Raw genomic sequence first — 21,655 nt, forward strand, 5'->3', positions numbered from 1 at the left:
ACAGGCTAACATTTTGAAGAATAAAAAATACAATACAATAAATACCATAAAATGTGGTGTTATATACCAGCTTTGCTTGTTCTGTGTTCATATTTACTACACCATAGTGTGCTTTTCTTCCAGCTTGTCCCAAGGCGGTGAATGGTCTGAATGGGGAGCCCAGTCTATGGCAGTGGCACTTGTCCATGAAAATTCGTGAACTGCATTTTTTAAATTGGTCTCATGTGAACTTGGAAGTTTGAATTTATCTCACTCAACTCATTTGGCAAATTTACTGCTTTCTTTTTAACTCTAAAGCTGAGTTGATACTCAATATGACAAAAGCCTCAAGCATCAGAACATTTGGTTCAGTGGTATAAGTTAGTTTAGCTTCAAAGGCCCATGCACTTGTTTTCATTTGTATAATTTGTCATTGGGTATTTTTGGCCTTGGGGGGAAAAAAGGTGAATTGGCCAAAAACAAACAAACAAAAAACCCACGTAAACCCTTCTTTGATTTGATGATGTAAGAAAAAGCCCTAATTTAATAGAATTTTTGTACCATTGCCTTGAAGTCATTTGGTAATTCTAGAAGACAGGAAGATTGCTGTGTGTGTAGCCTAGAAATGAAAACAAAGGTGTTTTAAGCAATCTTATTAGATGATAATTACGGTTTATTGAGGGCTTACTGCATCCCAGGAACTGTGTGCTATTCTTGGTGCTCAATTTAATACAACAGCAGTTATTAAAGAAACAGAGTCTCCTGTTCATGGGCCCTTTTAACGGGTCCGTGAGGTCAAAACTCATAATACTAAGATATTATTTGCATTTTTAATTCTCATTCTGTAATGGGATTACTGTAGAGTTTTCCAAAGGCTATGTAATGTATGGTTCCAATAGATTGAATGGAGAAGCAGATATGAGAATACAGTTGTCTTATACTCACCCACCATTAAAGAGGTTTGCACAAATGTGAAACAGTGGTACACTTTTCACTATTTTGTTTTGGATACTATCATTTTAAAAATACTAAATATGCTATTTATTTTAATTTGTAATATTTTTTCCAAACATTTTATGCGAACAATTTCAAATATATAGAAACACGGAAAGAAGATCAGAGAGGAAACCGAATAGCCACACCCTAGCATCTTCAACGAACGTTTCGCTCAGCTTTACTCCTGATCTCCCCATCGGCTCATTCCCCGCTTCCGTTATCAGTACATCTGAACTGTTTGATGCGAAGGGCCTGATTGGAACTGTCAGCTACTCTCTCTCAGGGAGAGAACTGGATAACACATCCCCTTTGGGCCTCAATTACGGCATAAAAGGGCAGGCAGGACATCCTAGAAGCTGGGGGAGTGTATTTCTAATGAGTTTTATTTATCTATTTCTCTTTTTTTTTAAAGTTTTTTTCATTACAGTTTGCAGTCAGCATTACCGTGCGTTAGTTTCAGATGCAGCTGGACTGTCCTGTAGTTTACAGAGTGGTGCTCCGGATGGTTCTGGTCCTCACTGGCCCCGTACATGGTTGTCACAGTGTTATCGACTGTGTTCCTGTGCTATACTTTACATGTCTGTCACCTCGCTGTGACTACCATTTGGCACTTCTTAATCCCTCCACCTGTTCACCCAGTTCCCCAAGCCCACTACCCTGTCCGCTGTCCGTCCAAATTTTACATTACAACTTTAAATAAACAAACGCATCTTTAAATGATCAGCTTTAATTTTAATATGGTCAAAACCAAACTGGAAGTGGGTAAAGGAAAGATCTGTGGAGTCGTCAAGAGTTACAAGGGTCTCAGGCCAACATGTTTGAGAAGAGGTGCTTTCGGACAGTTCCGCAGAGACTGCGTTACCGCATCTGAGGCTGCAGGGGCAGGGGCGCCGGTGTGTTTAATGTGACGCGGAAACTAAAATGTAGTCGAACCTTACAGAGCAGCGCGTTCATGAGACATTGCGTTGTTCATTAGTGCACTCTAGTGCCTGCCTTTGCAATATATTATTAATCCGTGTTCTAGAACTAGGTCCTGTTTTAGGTTCAATTTCAACTTGAAGGATAAGCCACTATTACTGAATAGTGTGTTAAAACTTTAGAAAGACCTGAATAGTTGTGTAAAAATAAGTATTAAAAAGCAAAGATTATAACTTTTTCTCTAAATATAATGAAATGAGAATTCTCTCTCCACAATTATAATTAAAGAATCAAAGAACCAAACTTAAATCAAAATATTGATAGTATACCTCGGGCTGTGGAAATTAGATTTGGAATACAATTAGCTACACTTGTAGGGAAAACTTTGAAATTGCTTTTGTTATATGCTGGTTGTTTTTCTTTTGGAGTGATCTATTATTATGTAAGTTAACTTTGGGATGTATATATAGTAAGCATTTTACTTGTGGAGAACCATATGCCAACACACCAGATTTACAGAGAAAATCTAGCAAATAGTTAACATGTTTTAACAGATATTACAGAGCCACAGCTTACCTTATATTTAAGAATTAAGAATTCAAAATCTTCTGTTCTCTTTCTCCACTAAACTATTAGGTAAATTTTGTTTAGTATACTTTGTTGGTATATTTAAATATTTTATTGTTCAGTTATTTAAACAGGTACAGAAATTATATTTAGAATTCTGAAATAAGTGACAATACACTTGCTTTTTGGTAATCTCAAAATAAGTTGTAATTTTTTTCCCTAGCTCATCTTTGTGGAGAAGGATGGAATCATATTGGGGATGCTTGTCTCAAAATCAACACCAGCAGAGAAAGCTATGACACCGCCAAAGTTTATTGCTACAGCCTGAATGGAAATCTTGCTTCATTAAGGACCTCAAAAGAAGTAGACTTTGTTCTGGATGAAATACAAAAGTATACGACGCAGGTAACACTTATACTTATTTATATAATGGAAATATGCTGATAATCCCATAATTATTGGCCATGATTCATTCTTTTTTGTATTTTAATATATTATGTTCCAAGATGTTTTACTGCATCTTGGAAGTAGAAGTGAACAGAGTTCAAAGGTGACCTGGTGGAGGATTCATTTGGTATGTGTGTTTAGGAATAAGGTTTTCTAAGGTTCTTCCCTCATATTTTGCTCAGTAAACCAGCGCATTGTCTCACAAAGAACTCACCTCACGTGACTAGACTTAAAAACATGGCCTAAGGTTTAATAATTTGTGTTGGAGTATTATTACTTTGTACTTGAACAATCCCTCTCAATAAAAACACTGGACCGACACATACACTGACTACATTTGTGTACGTGCACATTCTGTGTGTGTGTGAGAGCATGCACTGTGAGGTAAGGTTTTGAATTCTCTTACTCTTCTAGATATAGACTTGCTTGAAATAATATACTAGTGATCAGGAGGACTAAAACCAATTTTTAAAGCATGTGGAAGATATTGTAACATACAGTACTTGGAAACAGTTTCAATTTTGTTAAGAGTTGTTTTATGGAATATATTTCCACAGAAGATGGAAATGAATACCAAATTCTTGAAAATGATATCAAAATATCATTTTATAAGAAATTTCTAAGAGAAATGGACAATATTTGTTTTCTGTTCTTGGGATGTTAAACTACAGTCAATCACTAAGAATACATTAAATAGGAGATTTGGAAATAATTTACTAAATCTGCTTTTGAAATACCTTAGTTCATGTACTTACTTGAAATACTTTGAGGGCATTTTAAAAAATTGAGATCTAATTGACATATAACATTATATTAGTTTCAGGTGTACAACATGAGGAAAATTACCACCAAATAAATCTAGTTAAGATCTGTTGCTATACATATTTACAAAAAACGTTTTTTTCTTGTAATGAGTTTTAAGATCTCTTTCAACAACTTTCGAATATGCAATACAGTGTTTTTAAATATGACCACCATGCTGTACAACTCATGACTAGTGTTATTACTGGATATTTGTACCTTTTCACCCCCTTTGCCCATTTCACCCACCCCCCAGCCCCCACCTGTGGCACCTACCAGTCTTTTTTTTCTCTGTATCTATGAGCTTTTTTGTTTTTACACACCTAATTAGGGTTTTTCTTTTTTTAAAATTGTTGTTCAATTACAGTTGTCCCCATTTCTTTTTTAAAGATTCCACAATAAGGGAGATCATACAGTACGTGTCTTTCTCTGTCTGACTTATTTCACTTCGAAATAATTGATTAAGTATAGTTTGCTTGAGAGATACCAGCCTTCCGGCTGAAGGATAAGCTGTATATTGTAGGAGGGGTACACGTCCTGTAGGACAGACCTTTTGATATTTTTAATAGTTCAGAAGAATGTGACAAGGTCTATTTGAAAAGTTTTATTTTTAGTCACATGGAGCATACAGCATAAGCTCTGTTTATATCCAGGTGAACACAGGAGCTTCGGTTCTTTAATTACAAAATTGAGAGACAGTTTCCAGTGAACACTTGGAAATTAGTTCTACCGAATATGTGTCACTTAGAAAGAGCTTATTATTGGTGAATCTACATCCTTGGAGTTACAGAAAGTACTACTAGTATTTGGCATTAGTACTCTGTTGCTTTTTTTCATTGTTTATAAAATACTATTTTTATTCCTTACACTGTAACCCTGAAGTATGCTCTTTTAGAAGTTGCATATTTCAAGAATACTTGATTTAGTTGTTCATTTTTTTTCTTGCTTATTTTTGCCATAAAGAATGGGCTATTATTTTGGATGTATGATATACTTAGATTTCATAGTTTGTGGATTAGCATGCCCTGCGAGTGAAGAATGTTCTTTTTCATTAGAAAGCTAAGCTTTAGCAAAATTTCACAGGTAGGAACTTCTGCAAGGTGACATTCCATTAAGCGTATCTTCATATAAAATAAATTATATTCTGAGTTATTGCAGTCGGGTAAACTTAAGATAACCTTTCCTTGGCAAATAAAGATCAACAAATTCATATACTTGAAAGAGATAGCCTGGGTCAAATGACCATTTACTTATCGGAAATGGCTAATGAAATGTTGCAATGATGTATGGTATGCGACTGTGAATTTTCTTAATACAGTAATTTATCTTCCATTTTCAACTGCCTGTCCAGTCCATTTACTGGGTAATAGTTACTTTAAATGTTTTATCAACTGCTTCATTTTTCTGTTCTTGTCCTCTTCCTTGAAGGTTCTTATCATGATGAGTTAGGGAGTCATACTTCATTTTAAGTGACTTGTCTTAACTGTGGAGAGTTCGGGAGTGGAGGCAGGGTAGCTGTACAGGGAAGCGCAGTCATTCATTTGAAATATCTATGTTGGATTGACTCCTGCTGTCATTATCAAGAACTGTGAAAAAGTTATAGCTTTTTTTGTTATAAAAATATCTTTCAGAGTAATATATGGAATATATGAGGATCACCAGGCATAGCAGCATGTGAATATTTGTAATCAGACACATTATTTATTAAGTGCCGTCTCTGTCTCAGGAACTGGCCGGTAGGAAATAACCACCTCTGTTCTAATGAACTTTGTTTAGCAGAATTCATCGACTACCTACTATGTGGACAGTACTCCACTAGGTTACACGAGGTCCACTGTCACGATGAAGATACCTGTTTTAATTTTATTTAAGAAATATTTGTTGTGTTAACTATGTAGACATTTTGAAATTTGTTTTAAAGTGTATTTATACTCTTACAAATGTCTGGGTCTACGGCCACCTTCATAAGCTCTCTATGACCATTCATGCAATATATTGAGAATAAATACTGGATATGTATCTCTTATTTCTATTTTGTTAAAGAATCAAATGGAGAGGTATAGTCCATAATTTAGAAAAAAGAAAGTGGAGTTTAGAAACTCCATGATGTGGAGTTTTCAAACCACTTAACATTGTAGTATAATCTTATTAGCTTAGTAACTCAGAAAATAGAATTATTGTCATGGCTATTAAGGCAGAAGCGTTTAAGAATGATGTGAGGAAGAAGATAGATGGGGAGTTTACAGGGCTTATCCCCTCAGGGAAGCATCGATTTGAACAGCTAGCTGTCTGTGTACAAAAACACTCTTACAGGAAGTCAGGAAGTGAGGCGTCCAGGTGAGAGATCACAGCACCTGGGAGGAACCCAGAAATAAGAAAGGACCCAGGAAGAGGGTAGACAAGGCAGGTCCGTATAACCTGCCATCGTCCTTTCCTCAAGGCTGCACAGGGCAGTGAACCCTGTGAGTGCCACCCTCATCGAAAGGGAAGAGCGAACTGAGCACCTGACTTTGCCGTGGACACCAGCTGTAGGCTAGCCCTGTGTACCGTGGGGCTGGGCCAGTCCCCATGGACCCGGGTACCAGACCTGCCCCCGTGCCCAGCTGGCCTCTGTGGCTTCAAGCTCCAAGTTGGTACCCATGGACCCAGCCTTCGGGATGACCCCCTGTGGCCCTAGGCTCCAGCAGACCCAGGACCCTGGTCCTCCCCCATAGACCCAGGCTGGCCCCTGTGGACCCAGGACCAGGTCCACTCCAGTGTACTCAGGCTTCAGGCTCTCCTCTGTGGACCCAACCTACAGATCCATCCCTACCATCCCAGGTGCCAGGCTTACCTTCGTGGACTTAGTTGCCAGGCCTCCCCACCATCAACTCAGGGCTAGGTCTGCCTTGTTGATTTGGCCCCAGGCTGACCCCACCGGAGTCCTGCTGACTCAGGACCAGGGCCACACCTGTGGGCCCTGGTGTCAGGCTTACCTCAGTACCAGGCCGGTCCCCTAGCACTTAGGCTCATGGCTCACTTTGAGGACCCAGTCACCAGGTCTGCCCAATGGACCCTTGTGCCAGGCTGGTCCTCACAGATCCAGGTTTCAGGCTTACCCTCTGGACCCAGGCACCAGGTATGTCCCTGTGGACCAGGGTTCTGGACCTGGTCACTCACTGACAGCAGTAGGTGGGCAGCAGGCCGGCCCACCCAAGGACTCCAGCAGTAGGCGCACTCGGAGCCCAGCACACAGCCAGCCAGAACCTCTGGGCGGGCTGACAGGGAGGGGCTTTCCCTGCTGAAACTAGTCTGCAAAGACAGGAGGAGGGGACCGCTCCCTTGAATGCGCAGACGCCAACACCAGGCTCTGGGGAGGACGGAAAGTCTGGGCACCGCGAGACTACAGAACGAATGATATAAAGCACCGGTGACCAAGGTGAAGGGATGGAGACCTGCAAACCGCCTGAGTGAGAACAGTCATCTAGAAGGCGCTCAGTGAGCTACAGAGAACACAGATAAACAACCGAACAATATTAGAATACAACACATGAACAAACTGAGTTCAACAAAGACACGGAAACCACAAAAAAAGAACCAAAAAGAAATTATGAAGTTGAAGGACATGATGACCAAACCATACAATTCCATAAAGGGCTTCAACAACAGCCTCTTGTCAAGCAGTAGAAAGAATCAGTGATCTCAGACATATCATTTGAAATTACTCAGCCAGAGGGAAAAAAAGAATGAAAAAGAGTTAGTAAAGCTTATGTGACTTATGATAGACCATAAATAACAATAATTGCATTATTGGAGTTCCAGAAAGCACAGAAAAGAGAAAGAAGCAGAAATTTATTTAAAGAAATATGCTGAGTGAAATAAACCAGTCCAAGAAAGACAAATACTGTATGATTTACTCATATGTAGAATTTAATGAACAAACTGAACTAACAAGCAAAATAGAAACAGACTCATAGAGAGCGGGGTGACAGCTAAGTGGGGGAGGTTAGGGGGTTGAGGGATTGAACAAAAAGGAAAAGGACTCATGGACATGGCAGCAGTGTGGTGATTGTGAGGGGTGGGGAGGTATAAGGGGACTAAATGGTAATCAAGAAATACAATAAAAATTTTAAAAAATAAATAAATAACGGAAATAATGACAGGGAACTTTCCAAATATGGAGAGAGACATGAACATCTAGAATTCAGGGGTGTCCAAGCTGCAGCCCAGGGGTCACATGTGGCCCAGAATGGCTATGAGTGTGGCCCAACACACAATCATAAGTTTACTTAAAACCTTTTTTTGCTCATCAGCTTTCCTTAGTGTTTGTGAATTTAATGTGTGGCCCAAGACAACTCTTCTTCCAGTGTGGCCCAGAAACACCAAAGGTTGGACACCCCAGATCCCTGAATTCCAAAGAATCCCACGTATATTAAACATAAAGAGATCTTCACCAAGACATGTTCTAAGAGCCTGAAACATCCATGCATTTATGATCAATTGATATTTGACAGAGGCGTCAAGGACACACAATTGGGAAAGGACATCTCTTCCAAAAGTTGCTGGATTTGCTGGATATCCTCACGCAGAAGGATGGAAGTGGATCCTTATCTCATACCACATACAAAAATAAAAATTGGTTAAGGATGTAAATGTAACACCTGAAGTTTCAAAATTGTAAAAAGAAAACATGGGGAAAATCCTTTGACATTGGCCAGGACGATGGTTTTCTTGGTTATGACTCCCGAAACACAGTCAACATGAGCAAAAATAGACAAATAGGATGGCATCAACCCAACAGCAAAGGAAACCATCAACAGTGGGAGGAGAAAACCTACACAATGGAAGTAGATGTTTGTAAACCATACTTTGATAAGGAGTTAATTTTGAAAATACATAAAGAACTCAACTCAATGGGAACGAAGGTAACTCAGTTAAGGAAAGGGTAAATTACATGAGTAAACATTTTTCCCAAGAAGACACGGATGGTCAACAGGCATGTGATTTCTATGTGCTAGAAGCTTAGCATCGCTATTCACTAGGGAAATGCAAATTAAAAGCAACCGAGATACCACCTCACACCTGTTGGAGTGGCTGTTATCAAAAAGACAAGAAATAAATTTTGACAAAAATGTGGCAAAAAGGGAACCCTCATACACTATTGGTGGCAAGGTAAATTGGTATAGTCAATTTGGAAAACAGTATGGCAGTTCCTGAAAAACTTAAAAATAGAACTACCATATGATCCAGCAATTCCACTTCTGGGTATAGATATCTAAAGGGAATTAAATCAGCACCTCGGAGAGACATCTGCCCCCCACCCAGCCCCATGTTCATTGCAGCATCGTTCACGGTGGTCAGGGCAACAACCGGAGGTTCCCCAGTGGATGACCAGATAAAGAAAATGGGAGGTATACAATGGCATATTACTCAGCCCTAAAAAGCAGGAAATCTCGACATTGGCAACAACGTGGGTGAACACGGAGGACTTCATTCTATTTGAAATAAGCCAGACACAGAAAGACAAATAGCGTATAATCTCTCTTATATGTGGAGTCTATAAAATGTTGCACTCATAAAAGCAGAGAGAGTAGGATGGTGGTGGCCCGGGGCTGGGGGCTGGGGTTGGGGGGAATGTGGAGATGTAGGTCAAAGGGGACAAAATGTCAGTTATCCAGGATAAATAAGTTTTGAAGATCTAATGTGCAATGTAGATAATATAGTTAATACTGTATTGTATACTAGAAGTTTGTTAAGACAGTATATTTTAAATGTTATCACCACATACAAGAAAATAACTGTATGAGGTGCTGTGTTATGTTAATTAGCTTGATTGTGGTAGTAATTTCACAGTAATACCGAAACGTCACCTTGTACACCTTAAATATGTATACTTTTTGTCAATTATTTCTCAAGAAAGATTGAAAAAAATAAAAATCTTTCAAAAAAGTAGAAGCATAAGTCTGAAGCAGAAACAAGAAGAGAAAAAGATAATCTCATTGAGTTCTGCAAAGAAAGTGACTTGGACCAAGAATATATCGTTATTTTTTGATTGTCACGAGAAAAACACCTGAAAATCGAGTAATGGTTAAAATAAGGCACGTAAATACAGACCCGATATTGCGTGCAACCTCCTTTGGACACAGTAGAGACAGCACTAAGAATGTTTAGTTTTGGGACATTTGCCACCCTCCGCAGGTTAAATTTCAGGCACAAGAGTCAAAGATTTCATTCTTTTTTAAAGCTTTCTTTAATAATGAAGATAGATGCCATTAATTTACCTACAATTACCTGTAAGTCCTAATGTAGTAGTAGGAGTCGGAACCAGGAGAGGCGCTGTTATTCTCAGTCCTTTCGTGAACCTGTCACAAAGTTGTCACTCAGCCCCTCTATGCCGCCTGTCGATGCTGTTTTCTGGGTCTCCACAGTGTATATACGGCAGCTTCTGTGTAGACACTTCCTCCGTAACCGATTCCACCGCTGCCGGTGGTTCCAGTAGTCATAGCAGCGGTGGCCGTCACTGCAGCGGGAATGTGTTTCATTTTTTAATGATCTTGCTTCATAAGATAGGTGTTTATATGCTCTTTGAATAGAAGAGGAAGCTGAAGTTCTCAAGGGCTAACCGGTAACCCCAGTCATGCAGCTGAACACACAGTGTAGCTAAAAATAGTGTTCTCGTCCACATTGTTCTGCAGAATGAGCTGTCATTGTTGATCATCCTTGGCAGTGGCAGCCATCAGAAAGGCAGCTCTGTATGTTTTCCAGTGTCGTTTTTAATGATCATGTACCAGTTGCTAAGGAATACGACACAGTCTTTTTATACCTAACTATTCTTTAACGCCCTTCTTGGTGTCGTTGACAGAAACTATCACCTTGGGTGGGCTTGCGCAAGATCAATATATCCTACTGGGGATGGGAGGACATGTCTTCATTTACAAACACGACACTGCAGTGGCTCCCGGGCGAACCGAACGATTCTGGGTTCTGCGCTTACCTGGAGCGGGCCGCGGTGGCCGGCTTGAAAGCCAACCCTTGCACGTCCATGGTGGATGGCCTTGTCTGCGAAAAAGCCATTGGTGAGTAGTTCTGCAGCCTGGTCTTTCTTTGAGACGTGGTTCCAACCCCTCTCTCCACCACCCCTGCCAGGGTGTGACCGTTTGTGGGGCTGTAGTAACTTCTGCCATCTTTTTATGGTGCTGCTCCCCACAGAGATTTTTAAATTGACCCCCATTCCCCACTGACTATTAGTGACCTTGGCATTAACTTGTGAAAATAACACATTTCATTGTTTATGTACAGTCTTTTTTTGTTGTTGTTGTTTTTGAAATAGTGAGATTCTGAACATATGGTCATAGTTATCATAGTATACTAAGATATCTTCATTTGTTAATGTCTTTTACTTTTATGATAATAATCTTTGGGAGAAAGATTTGTCTTTAAGATTAATAGCTAATTTAAAACCAATTTAATCTTGCACATCTATACTACAACTGGAAAGTAAAAAGAAACATTTTTGTTACATCTATTGAAGTAGGTTTTTGTTAAGTGAAGTGAGAAAAGAATATTGAATTCTTTTCTCTGTTTAAACCAATATTGCATTTTTTTTGTGTGGTAATATATGTAGTATGTAATGTACAATTTTAACCCATTTTTTCAGTTTTATTAAGATATAATTGACTTTTTAGACCCCTTTTTCAATGTAGAGTTCAGTGTCATTAAATGCATGCCCGTGTTGTGCATGTGTCAACACTGGCTATCTCCGGAACCTTGCATCCTCCCAAACTGAAACCCCGTGCTCTTTAAGCAGTAAGTCCCCACGCCCCGGTCCCCTACCGCTGACAACCACCTTTGACTTTGTGTGTCTACAAGTCTGACTATTCCAGGCACCTCCTGTGTGGGGTCATAAGGTGTATGTCCTTTTGTGATTGCTTACTTCCCCCAGCATCGTGTCTTCAAAGCTCATCCACGTTGTACCATGTAGCCAAGTCTGTCCGTGTCGTGATTTTACTTCTTTTTTATCTTGAATGATTATCCACTGTGTGGATATACCACATTTTGTTTGTCCATTCCTGCATTCATTGACGGACACTTGAGTTACTTCTACCTCTTGGCTGCTGTGAAGGATGATGCTATGGATATTGGTGTACCAATGTCTGTCCCGGTTCCTGCTTTCACGCCTTTGGCCGGAAGTGGAATTGCTCTCTCGCCCAGTGATTCTGTGTTTAGTGTTTGAGGAATTGTCATCCTGGCCGCCACAGATGCTGCACCGTTTAACATTCCTGCAGCCATGCGCAAAGGTTCTGAATTCCCCACATCCTTGTCAACATTTTTTTAAATCATCCTAATGAGTGTGATAAATACTATAGTCTATGTAAAGATTTCATAGTAAATTATTTTATTTTTATTATTTATACAAGTAACATATTCACTGACAGGATGTTTGCTTTGATAATGTGTGGAGTATTTATGTGATTGTGGAAGGTAAATAATGATAGTGTACAGAGTTCTAGCCATTAGGCAGAAACACTAGGTCAGGTGTTACATTTATATTTATAGTTTTAACATTGTATACCTTTATGTACTTTGCAAAGGATTAAACATTTCCAGAAATTATGAATTTTAAATTTGATAATAAATTTAAGAAGTATTGATATGTCATCTTTATTTTTATTGTTTAATATTGAATTTATTGGTGTGGCATTGATTAATAAAATTATATAGGTTTTAAGTGTACAGTCTTGTAATATATTGTATTACGTTTCATCTTCATTTTTAATATCATCATGCCATTTGGGCTTTAATTTTTATCCCACACTTGGCTTAATGGAAATATCCCCCAAACGGCAAGACACATGCCGTCCATTTAGTTGTGTTAAAATGCACTTACAAATAAACTAATTGTATTTGTGGATCGTTGCAGTCAGTCCCAATCAGAGCGCAAGGATATGCAAAACGCCGTGCTCTCTGCGGACCTCCTGCTCCAACTGCACCAGCAACGGCATGGAGTGCATGTGGTGCAGCAGCACCAAGCGCTGCGTGGACTCCAACGCGTACATCATCTCGTTCCCCTACGGGCAGTGCCTGGAGTGGCAGACCGCCACCTGCTCCCGTGAGTATTTATTTGTCTGCAGTGACTCCGCATTGAACCGCAGGCTCCGCCCCTTTCCGTGCTGGACAGGGGAGTGGAACGTTTGAGGAAGTTAAAGGAGACGAGAGTAAATACGGTTACAGTTTGTTTTGACACCTAGTAATGCTGCCAGCTCCTGATTTATATTATGCCATCATTTTGAGTTCCACTAGGAAGTATCTTACTCTGCATATTAACATTCTGCCACATTTGTCCTCCCCCGAACTCGGTGTGTTTCAGACAAACGTTTCCCCACAGGGCGCACGTCCAGGATCGCAGATTGCTTCGCTGTCTGTCTTTGGTCTCCTTCAATCTAGCCCACTTCCCAGGTGGTCTCTTTCCTACCTGTCTGTGATTATTATTATTTTTTTAAGAACCTATACCAGTTGTTCGGTAAGTTTCACAACTCAGATTTGTCTAATTGTTTCTTCAGGATTAAATTCAGATTAAGCCCTTTTAAATCATCAGATGCAAGTGTGGCATTTCGGGGCACAAATGTCCTACCAGTGGTGGCACCTCTGCTGCAGAGGCGGGATGCAGCCTGGGCCGTGGCGGTGAGTCCTGTCGGCAGGGCGGTTCTGGACTTGCTGTGGGTGTGTTTCAGGAGAAGGCCCCGCCCCCTTGTTGGTGTCCTGTGTTATAAGGACTGTAGGATGAGGACACACCCGACAGCATCGGTGGCCCTGGGCACCATGTGGTTCTGACAGTGGCTTTTCTTGCAAAGACAAACTGCATCCGGATGTCACCGCCAAGGGAATTGCATACTACTACTGACTGCACTTGGTGGTCTTGTCGGAGCTGGAGACCACGTGTGGCCACCTTTGCTTGGGAGAAGTTAGAAGCCACTTGTCTCAGTCAGGCCCTTGCTAGCCGCGGCGTCCCTCCTGGAAGTAGCCACGTGCAGGTTTCCTGGTAGTGTGGCCCGTAACACAGCTGTTCCTGTCACTTTCTTCAGTTCCTCCTGGACTTGCTCATGAGCCCATTGGCTTCCTCGCATTCCTCCTGTTGGAGCCGGCACTGGCCACGGGATCGTGGGGAAGTGTGACTGTCCCACAGCAGTGTGCGTGATCGGCCATGTAGCGTTCCTTTCATTCTTCTCTTGCGCGGTCTGGGGTTTTCTGCCAGATGAAGAGCCACTTGCTTGAAGAGCAGCTTCATCATTCTGAGATTGTTTTTGGTGGTGAATCCACTGTTGTGAGGCTTGAGCTGGGATCCAGTGGCTCTCAGATGACACGGTCATCCAGTTACCAGCCCTCCTGGCCTGAAGGAGCGACCTCATCCAGAGGTGGCCATCAGCTTAAGACAATGCAGGTGGAGACTCACAGATTTTTCATACCTTCCTTCATTGCCTGAGGAGGATGTCCTTTACCCCAGGGATCCAGCCAAACCCGTATTTGCATCTCACTGGGCACCACTGTGGCGTGAGGACTGAGACAGAGGAGTGCCACTGCGCAGGCCGGAGCGTGCAGGCTGTGGTTGCCGCGTGCATTTTGTTCTCCTAGCCTCTCGGCGTCCGGTGAGAGGTGTTCCTGGGATGGGCGTGGCTGGATACCTTATAGGCTGACCGCCCCCTGCTTCTGTTCCTTCTCAGGAGCTTTGATAAGGAACGGTGGTGTGTCTGATCACGTGTGCGGCAGCGGGATCGCTGCAGGCACACCGTGGTCTCGCTACCACAGGAAACATCTTCTAACTAGGAGCCAGCTGCCACGAGTATCAGTGCTGGAGTCAAGTATCAGTGCTGGAGACGGGTGCTCAGCCTGTCTTGCTGCCATGGTCACGTTTGTCTTTCCAACCCCATTAGTATTCAGTGAAAGAAGCCAGACAGAAAAGATTACGTCCTATATGACTCCACTTACGTGCATGAAATACAAAAGTAGTCAAAGATGCATTATATTGTGCAGGAATGAATGTTTAGCTCTGGAGTAAGGCAAAAAGTTACTCATATGAAAGTCAGCGGATACTCCTGGGAGAAGATTCGGGGTGCTGATTGGGAAAAGGGTACAAAGGAGGTAGGGGTGCACTTCCACTCTGGGTGCAAGTACAAAATATTTATGTACAGCAATTTATTATTGTATTATATTGTAATTTATATATTATATCACAATTTGTGTACCTCTCTGTATGTGTGTTATATTTTACAATAGAAAAGGCTAACAGGTAGGGAAAAGGGAGCTTGAGAAGTACCCAAGCTCTTCGACTCTCAAGAAATTTCTAAAAATTGCTTCAAGTTAGGTCTACATTGTCTTCTCCGCTCACAAATCTGCCTTATATCTCATTTCTTCGTTCTCACCTGCTTGTCTTTTGGAGAATAGTCTTCGGTAATTCTGTCTAAATACATCTGTGGCTGGTACACTTCTTGAGTGTCTGTGTGCCTAAAACTGTATGAGTATGTTCCATGGAATGACAGAATGGCGTGAATGTGGAGTTCTAAATAATTCTCTCCTTAGAACTTCTAGCATTTGATGGGGATCAGCTTCTCAGGCCGATTTAATGTTCATTTCTTTGGGGAACAGTGTTTCCCTTTACTTTGAGAGCTTTTAAGATATTTTTCTTTACAGATGGAATAGAATTTTGTAGTTCGTTTAAATTGTTTTCCAGCAGTCGATGTGGATTTTTAAAAATGGACTCTCATCGGTTTTCAATCTGAAGAGTAGTTTCTTCACTTCTTAAAAATGTTCTTTACTTTCTTAGTTTTTCTCCTATTTAATATATGCAAAGAGAGTAAACAGTTGTTAGGATTTCTAGATATCTCAGTATTTTTCAAATTCAGTTGTGTTTTCCATCTCTTTGCTAAGATTTTGTTCCACAGCTTTTACAATTCTGTGCCCTGTGCATCCCTGTGGGAAGTGGGGAATTATACTTTGTGTCATCCGAGGTTCTCCAGTAAATGGAACCTGAGGGCAACTTTTCCTTGCACATGAGAAACAAATAGGGAGTTTGCAATATTCTTCAGTATTTTCCAGTTATTATATTGTAATAGTAATGCTTAAAATTCACAAATCGAAGAGGAGAAATATATTTTAAGACAAATTTTGCCTGATGGTTTCTAAGAAAGCTTTGCTAATAACAGGAATTATTAATAATTAATATATTTTAAGGAGTTGGATATTCTATTTGTGAAAATGAAATCCAAGGGGATTATTTGAAGCAATAATGGAAGATTTAGTTCTTAATATATAAAAGCTCAAATAAAAATGCAATTAAATTGATATGGTGAAAATGGAATAATAAGAAACATAAGAATATAGTATACATCTCAGAAATCTATATATATTTTTTAATATGAAAATGACCTTTTTAAAAAAGATTTTTTAAAGATTTTATTTATTTATTTTTAGAGAGGGAAGGGAGGGAGAAAGAGAGAGAGAGAGCGAAACATCAATGTGTGCTTGCTGGGGGCCGTGGCCTGCAACCCAGTCATGTGCCCTGACTGGGAATCGAACCTGTGATGCTTTGGTTTGCAGCCTGCACTCAATCCACTGAGCTACGCCAGCCAGGGCTAGAAATCTATATTTTTGCCAGTATTTTAGAGGTTTATGTATATGCTGGATTTAAACTTTTTTTTCTTGACAATTAGGGAAGGTGATCTGTAGGGCTTGGTGCAGTCACAGCAATATTGAGAGGAAGGGACAGGTTTCTCATATACCCTCTGCCCCCCCCCCCCCCCCCCCCGCACATGCACAGCTTCCCCCGTGGCCAGCACCCCCACTGAAGTGCTGCGTTTGCTGCACTGGCTGCCTGCACTGACACACTGCTGTCGCCCAAGGCTGTGGGTCACATCAAGGGTAACCCTAGGCGAGGTCCATTCTGTGGGGGTTGACACATGTAGAGTGGCGTGTGTCCACCATCAGAGCATGATACTCCGTAGTTCCACGGCCCTGAAAGTCCTCAGTGCCCTGCCTATTCATCCCCCACTTTCTCCTAATTCTTGGCAATCATTATTATTATTTCTTTACTGTCTCCGTAGCTTTGCCTTTTTCAGAATGTGATACAGTTGGAATCATACAGAATGTAGCCTTTTTCCATTGGCTTCTTTCACTTAGTAATATATATTTACGTTTTTAAATATCTTTTCATGATAGGTCATTTATTTTTTAGAGCTGAATAGTATTCCCTTGTCTGGATGTACCACAGTTTATTTATCCGTCCACCTACTGAAGGACACCTTGGGCGCTTCCCAGTTCTGACAATTGTGCAGCTGCTGTCCACACCCACGTGCAGGTCTCTGTGTGGACGTGCATTTACAGTTTCTATGGGGAAGAGCAAGGAGCGTGATTGCTGGATAGTACGGTAAAGTAGGTTTCGTTTTGTAGAAATGGCCGAGCTGCCTGTAAAAGTTCTTGCATTTTGTACTCCCACTGCCAGTGATTGGGGGTTACTGTGTTTCCCTCCAGTTCCGCGTGGTCTCTCCAGCATTTGGTGGTGTCCGTGTTCTGGGTGTTGGCCGTTTCATACAGGTGCCTGGTCATATCGCTGTTGTTTTAGTTTGCGTTCCCTGATGACGTAAGTTGTGCAGCTCCTCTTCATCCTCGCCATCTGCGTATCTTTTTTTGGCTAAGTGTCTTTAGCCCATTTTCTAAAATGGGTTTTGTGTTTTCTTATACTGAGTTTTAAGAGTTGTGTATTTTGAATAACAGCCTTTTATCAGGTGCATCTTTTTCAAATATTTTCTCTCAGTGTACGTCTTGCTTTTTCATGTCTTCAACAGTGCCTTTTGCAGAGAAGAATAAGTTTAAATTTTAATGAAGTTCTATTTATCAATTCTTTCTTTCATGGGTTGTGCCTTTGGTGTCATAACTAAAGTATCGCCAAACCCAAGGTCATCTCGATTTTCTTACGTGTCACTTCGCTTCCTTTGCCCATCTGTTCTTGCACGCTGTCAACTTGACCCATTAGAGCCCACGGCCTGTTAATCAGAGCTGTTTTAAATTCCTGGTCTGGTAATTCCAGCATCCCTGTCATGTCTGGGCTGATGCTCGTTCAGTGTCTTGAATTGGTGGTTTTTGTTTTTTTTTGCCTTTCCATATGCCTTGTAATTTTTTCTTGATAGCCAGATACGATATGCGGGCCACAGAAAGTGCTGGAAGTTGGGCTGTAGTGATGTAGTGGAAAGGTGTGAAGGAGGGGAAGTATTTTATAGTTCTGTGATCAGGTCTCAGTCTTTCCGTGGGCCTCTGCCCCATACTGTGAATTTCACGAGCTCCCTGGTATTTTCCCCCTCTCTTGGATGGTATGGGATGGCCGCGGGGAGCTGCGTCTGTGTATTTCTCTTTCCCCTCCCATGCTGGTGGTGGGTATTTCCCTGTAATTGGGTCAGGTAGGGTCTGATAAAACCCCAGCTGGTCAGACTTTCTTAAATAGTTTCTCCAAGGGTTTGTTCAGAAGAACAGAATATTCTGGCATATCTTAAAGTGATTCCTTTTCCTTCCCCCTCCCCTTCTTGGAGCATGGGGGCTTTTTCTTGGATACTGCCCGTGGGGACCTGGCAGAGCTCCTGGAGATAAAGCTCCCAGAGGCGTGGGTCCCGCCTGTGACTGGGTCCCCTGGAGACTTGAACTCTCGCAGTCAGCCTCCAGCAGTGCACCAATGACAGCTCGGGTGGCTTACCCTGGCCCTGGTGCCCGCAGAGGTAACCTTGGTAAACTGAGATGCTCCCTGTCCACCTGTCTGTCTGTGCAAGTTGAGGGGTAGTGGTGTGCCCTGAGACCTCACTTCTCTGAGGGGTCTAAGAAGAATTGGTGATCTATCAGTTTGTGCTGCTTTTTCACTTTTCGTTAGGATGGAGTGGAGACGTCCAAGCTCCTTACCTGCTGGCCTGGAAACCGGAAATCTTCAGTCATCATTTGATGACGTAATTTCTTACAGACTGATTTTTCAAATGTTTCTATGCATCAAAAACCGTAGTAAAGAATTTACAACTTAATCATTCAAAAGCGTAAAGTAAAGTAAAAACGATTGCTCTAGTTTCTTGTAGCTCATACATGGCTTCTGTACCATCCATAACTTAGCTTTCATGTCATGATTGTTTTCTGTAAGAAAAAGGAAAACCATTAGACTCTGTCAGTTTTTGAGTCAGCATTAAATGCTCAGGAATGAATGTTCCACAGGGTTACCATTACTCACTTGTGTTTAACGACTCAAAGAATATTCTTCATATTTTAATTTTATCATTAAGGAAACAGAGGAGACGGTACTCATTTTCCACCTTCTTACATCCAATCTCTGAAATGCTTCGCATGCAAAAAATTCGTAGCAACAAATCACATTGTAATTGACGAGTACTTTAACCCAGTATTCTATTACCCCCGCACAGTGAATTGTGACTTCATATTGAATTCCTGATGTTCACTGAGACGCTCACACCATTGTCTGCAGCAGTCTGAGGAGCGTTTTTGTTTCCAGTGATACTACAACACCGAGTGGCAATTAAGTTATTATTCCCACAGCAGTGAAATTGAGTCTGCCAGAAATCTTCCTTCTTTTCCCCCTTGGGGAAAAAGTTTGACCAGAAGTCATTGTTCATGGTGCCTTGTCTCTGTGTCACTGTCTTCTGTGGATACACAATTTCCAAGACGAAGTGTTCCTGTAGAGTTTGCTACTGAGCAAAATCTCAGTAAATGTAATAAAGTCTCAGCCCAATGTCAGATAAACAGGAACTTTTATAAACTATGGTGGCAGTCTATATAGTAAGTTCATCCTTGGAAAAGGCATCCTGGTCTTGACAGGCTTTGTTGAGGGTCATAGGTTACATGTCAATTAAACAAAAAAAGGCTGAGCTTCAGTGAGTGAGCCTCGGAGTGATAGATGCTGCAGCCCTGCAAGTCCGAGTCAGCCTGTGCTGCTGGTTGCCTGAGTGAGGCAGAGGGCCCGGGTTCCACGTTCCCGTTCAGCTGGGCTGTCTGGGTGAGATCCAGTTCACTCATCACACAGTAGCCAAATACTGGTGTCTCGGACCCCTGGAGAGAGCATCGTCCATGCAAATCAGTCCCAATGTGGCTCAGCTCTCGCAGGGGATGGGCAGGCATCACCTGCACACCGAGTGGAAGCAGATTTTCCTCACTAGGCACGGGAACAGCTGATGAGGCTCTACATCCCAGACAAGGGGAAATGGGGGCCTCAGGACCCTGGATAGGCTCCTGGAGGGTCCTCATCCTGGCAGAGTTCAGGAGGCTTTAAGTTCTGACTTCATTTTCCTCCGCGTCATAGTCACCGCACATTTTTAACCTCAAGTCTCCTTTATCTCCTCTTTGCTCATGGTGAATGTTTTCTTTGCACTAAGTAGTTGCTCTTTAGACATTGTTTACAGAACGGTTTAAACTATAGATGACCTTCTCCAGTCTCTCTCAGATCATGTTTATTTTTCCATTAGCTTACAGCTCTGTTTGAATGTAAGGTCCTGTAACGTGCTTGTTCATGCTCTCGTCTTGCAGCCCAGAATTGCTCCGGCTTGAGAACCTGCGGACAGTGCCTGGAGCAGCCTGGGTGCGGCTGGTGCAACGACCCCAGCAATACGGGGAGGGGACACTGCGTCGAAGGGTCTTCCCGAGGACCCCTGAAGCTTGTTGGAATGCACAACAACGAGGTGGTTCTTGACACCAGCCTTTGTCCCAAAGAAAAGAACTATGAGTGGTCCTTTATCCAGTGTCCAGGTAATAAGAATGCGATGAAAACAGTTTCAGGTTTTCCAATAGTTCTGTTTTTCAGTCAAATTATTGTTCAGACAATTTCAAAACCAAAAATATTTTCTCCCTTTCTTGTCATGAATGTGTACAAAGAAATAACAATGAAGATGAGGCTCAAAATTCAGTGATAAAAAATATTCTTCCCTATACTCATTTCTGTTGCATAGATGGTATTCTGTTTGGAATCATTAAACAGAGTAACCAGATGCATTGCGTATAATTATTAGATTTGGTTTCATGTCAATAGTTTAGATGAAATAATGTTGGCTTATGCCTATTTTCTATCCTACTATTATAATGTCTTAGAATTCAAAGGTAAGTCTGAGGGCCCAGTCGAACTTCATGCTAAGTATGGGAATTTTCTCTGTAATTTCTATGATGAAGTCCACTGGCCTCGTTTTAAAAAGTTGCCATTGGTATTCACTACCATTCAATGTCGAAGGTCAGTAATTACGAGTTTTTAGGTCCCCTCCCATTGGAAGTCTTTTCTAATACTGAGTAAATCAACCTTCTTGAAAAGTTAATTTATTCAATGTATTTTTGAGTGCCTACTATGTGTAGAAGTATCGTAGATGTTAGACATATAACAATGAACAAATCAGACTGAAATCATTGCATCCATGGTAACTGTATTCTAATGGAAATTAATAAAATTAGTTACACATACATGTAAGTTAGGTGGTGGTGAGTGCTATTAAATAAATAAGGCAAGGAAGGGGGAATAAGGCTTGCTATTTACATTGGGTGGCAAGAGAAGCTCTTACTGAGGGGTGACAAGTAATATGTAGATGAGGGAGTGAATCCGGGGGACATCTGGGGAAAGAGTGTTCTAGAACAGGTAGCAACCTGACTCAGGACTGGGTAGGATCGTTTATTTGGGAGGTGAACCTAGGAGACACCATTGACATAGGAGAGAATTTCAGAGAACAGATAACAATGTGCATTATTCAGGTGTTTCCTACACGGGGAAATGTGGACCCAGACCACCAAGGACCTAGGAAGAACCATGTGGAAGGTTCCTTAGAGTTAAACTCATGAAGGCACAGAGAGGGTCCAGCATTTATGCACAAACTCTCATCCCCCATTGGCTGATCGGTGCCTCTGGGGTATTGTACTTCCGAGCTGTGCTGGCACGTCCGATTAGTAATGTTCCCCGGCA

General features: G+C 41.5%; 1 protein-coding gene across 4 annotated transcripts in view; it reads left to right on the forward strand.

The window, feature by feature from the left end:
• Positions 1–21,655, forward strand: part of ATRNL1 (attractin like 1) — a 512,339-nt gene that overhangs the window by 111,199 nt on the left and 379,485 nt on the right. For all 4 annotated transcript variants that reach the window (XM_036027363.1, XM_028513523.2, XM_036027364.1 and 1 more), the window contains exons 15-18: positions 2,684–2,865; positions 10,550–10,763; positions 12,608–12,796; positions 20,245–20,463. In XM_036027363.1, coding sequence (XP_035883256.1) covers positions 2,684–2,865; positions 10,550–10,763; positions 12,608–12,796; positions 20,245–20,463 — 804 coding nt within the window. The remainder of the gene's footprint in view (positions 1–2,683; positions 2,866–10,549; positions 10,764–12,607; positions 12,797–20,244; positions 20,464–21,655) is intronic.

The sequence above is a fragment of the Phyllostomus discolor genome, chromosome 5 (genome assembly GCF_004126475.2).
Source record: "Phyllostomus discolor isolate MPI-MPIP mPhyDis1 chromosome 5, mPhyDis1.pri.v3, whole genome shotgun sequence".
NCBI lineage: Eukaryota > Metazoa > Chordata > Mammalia > Chiroptera > Phyllostomidae > Phyllostomus > Phyllostomus discolor.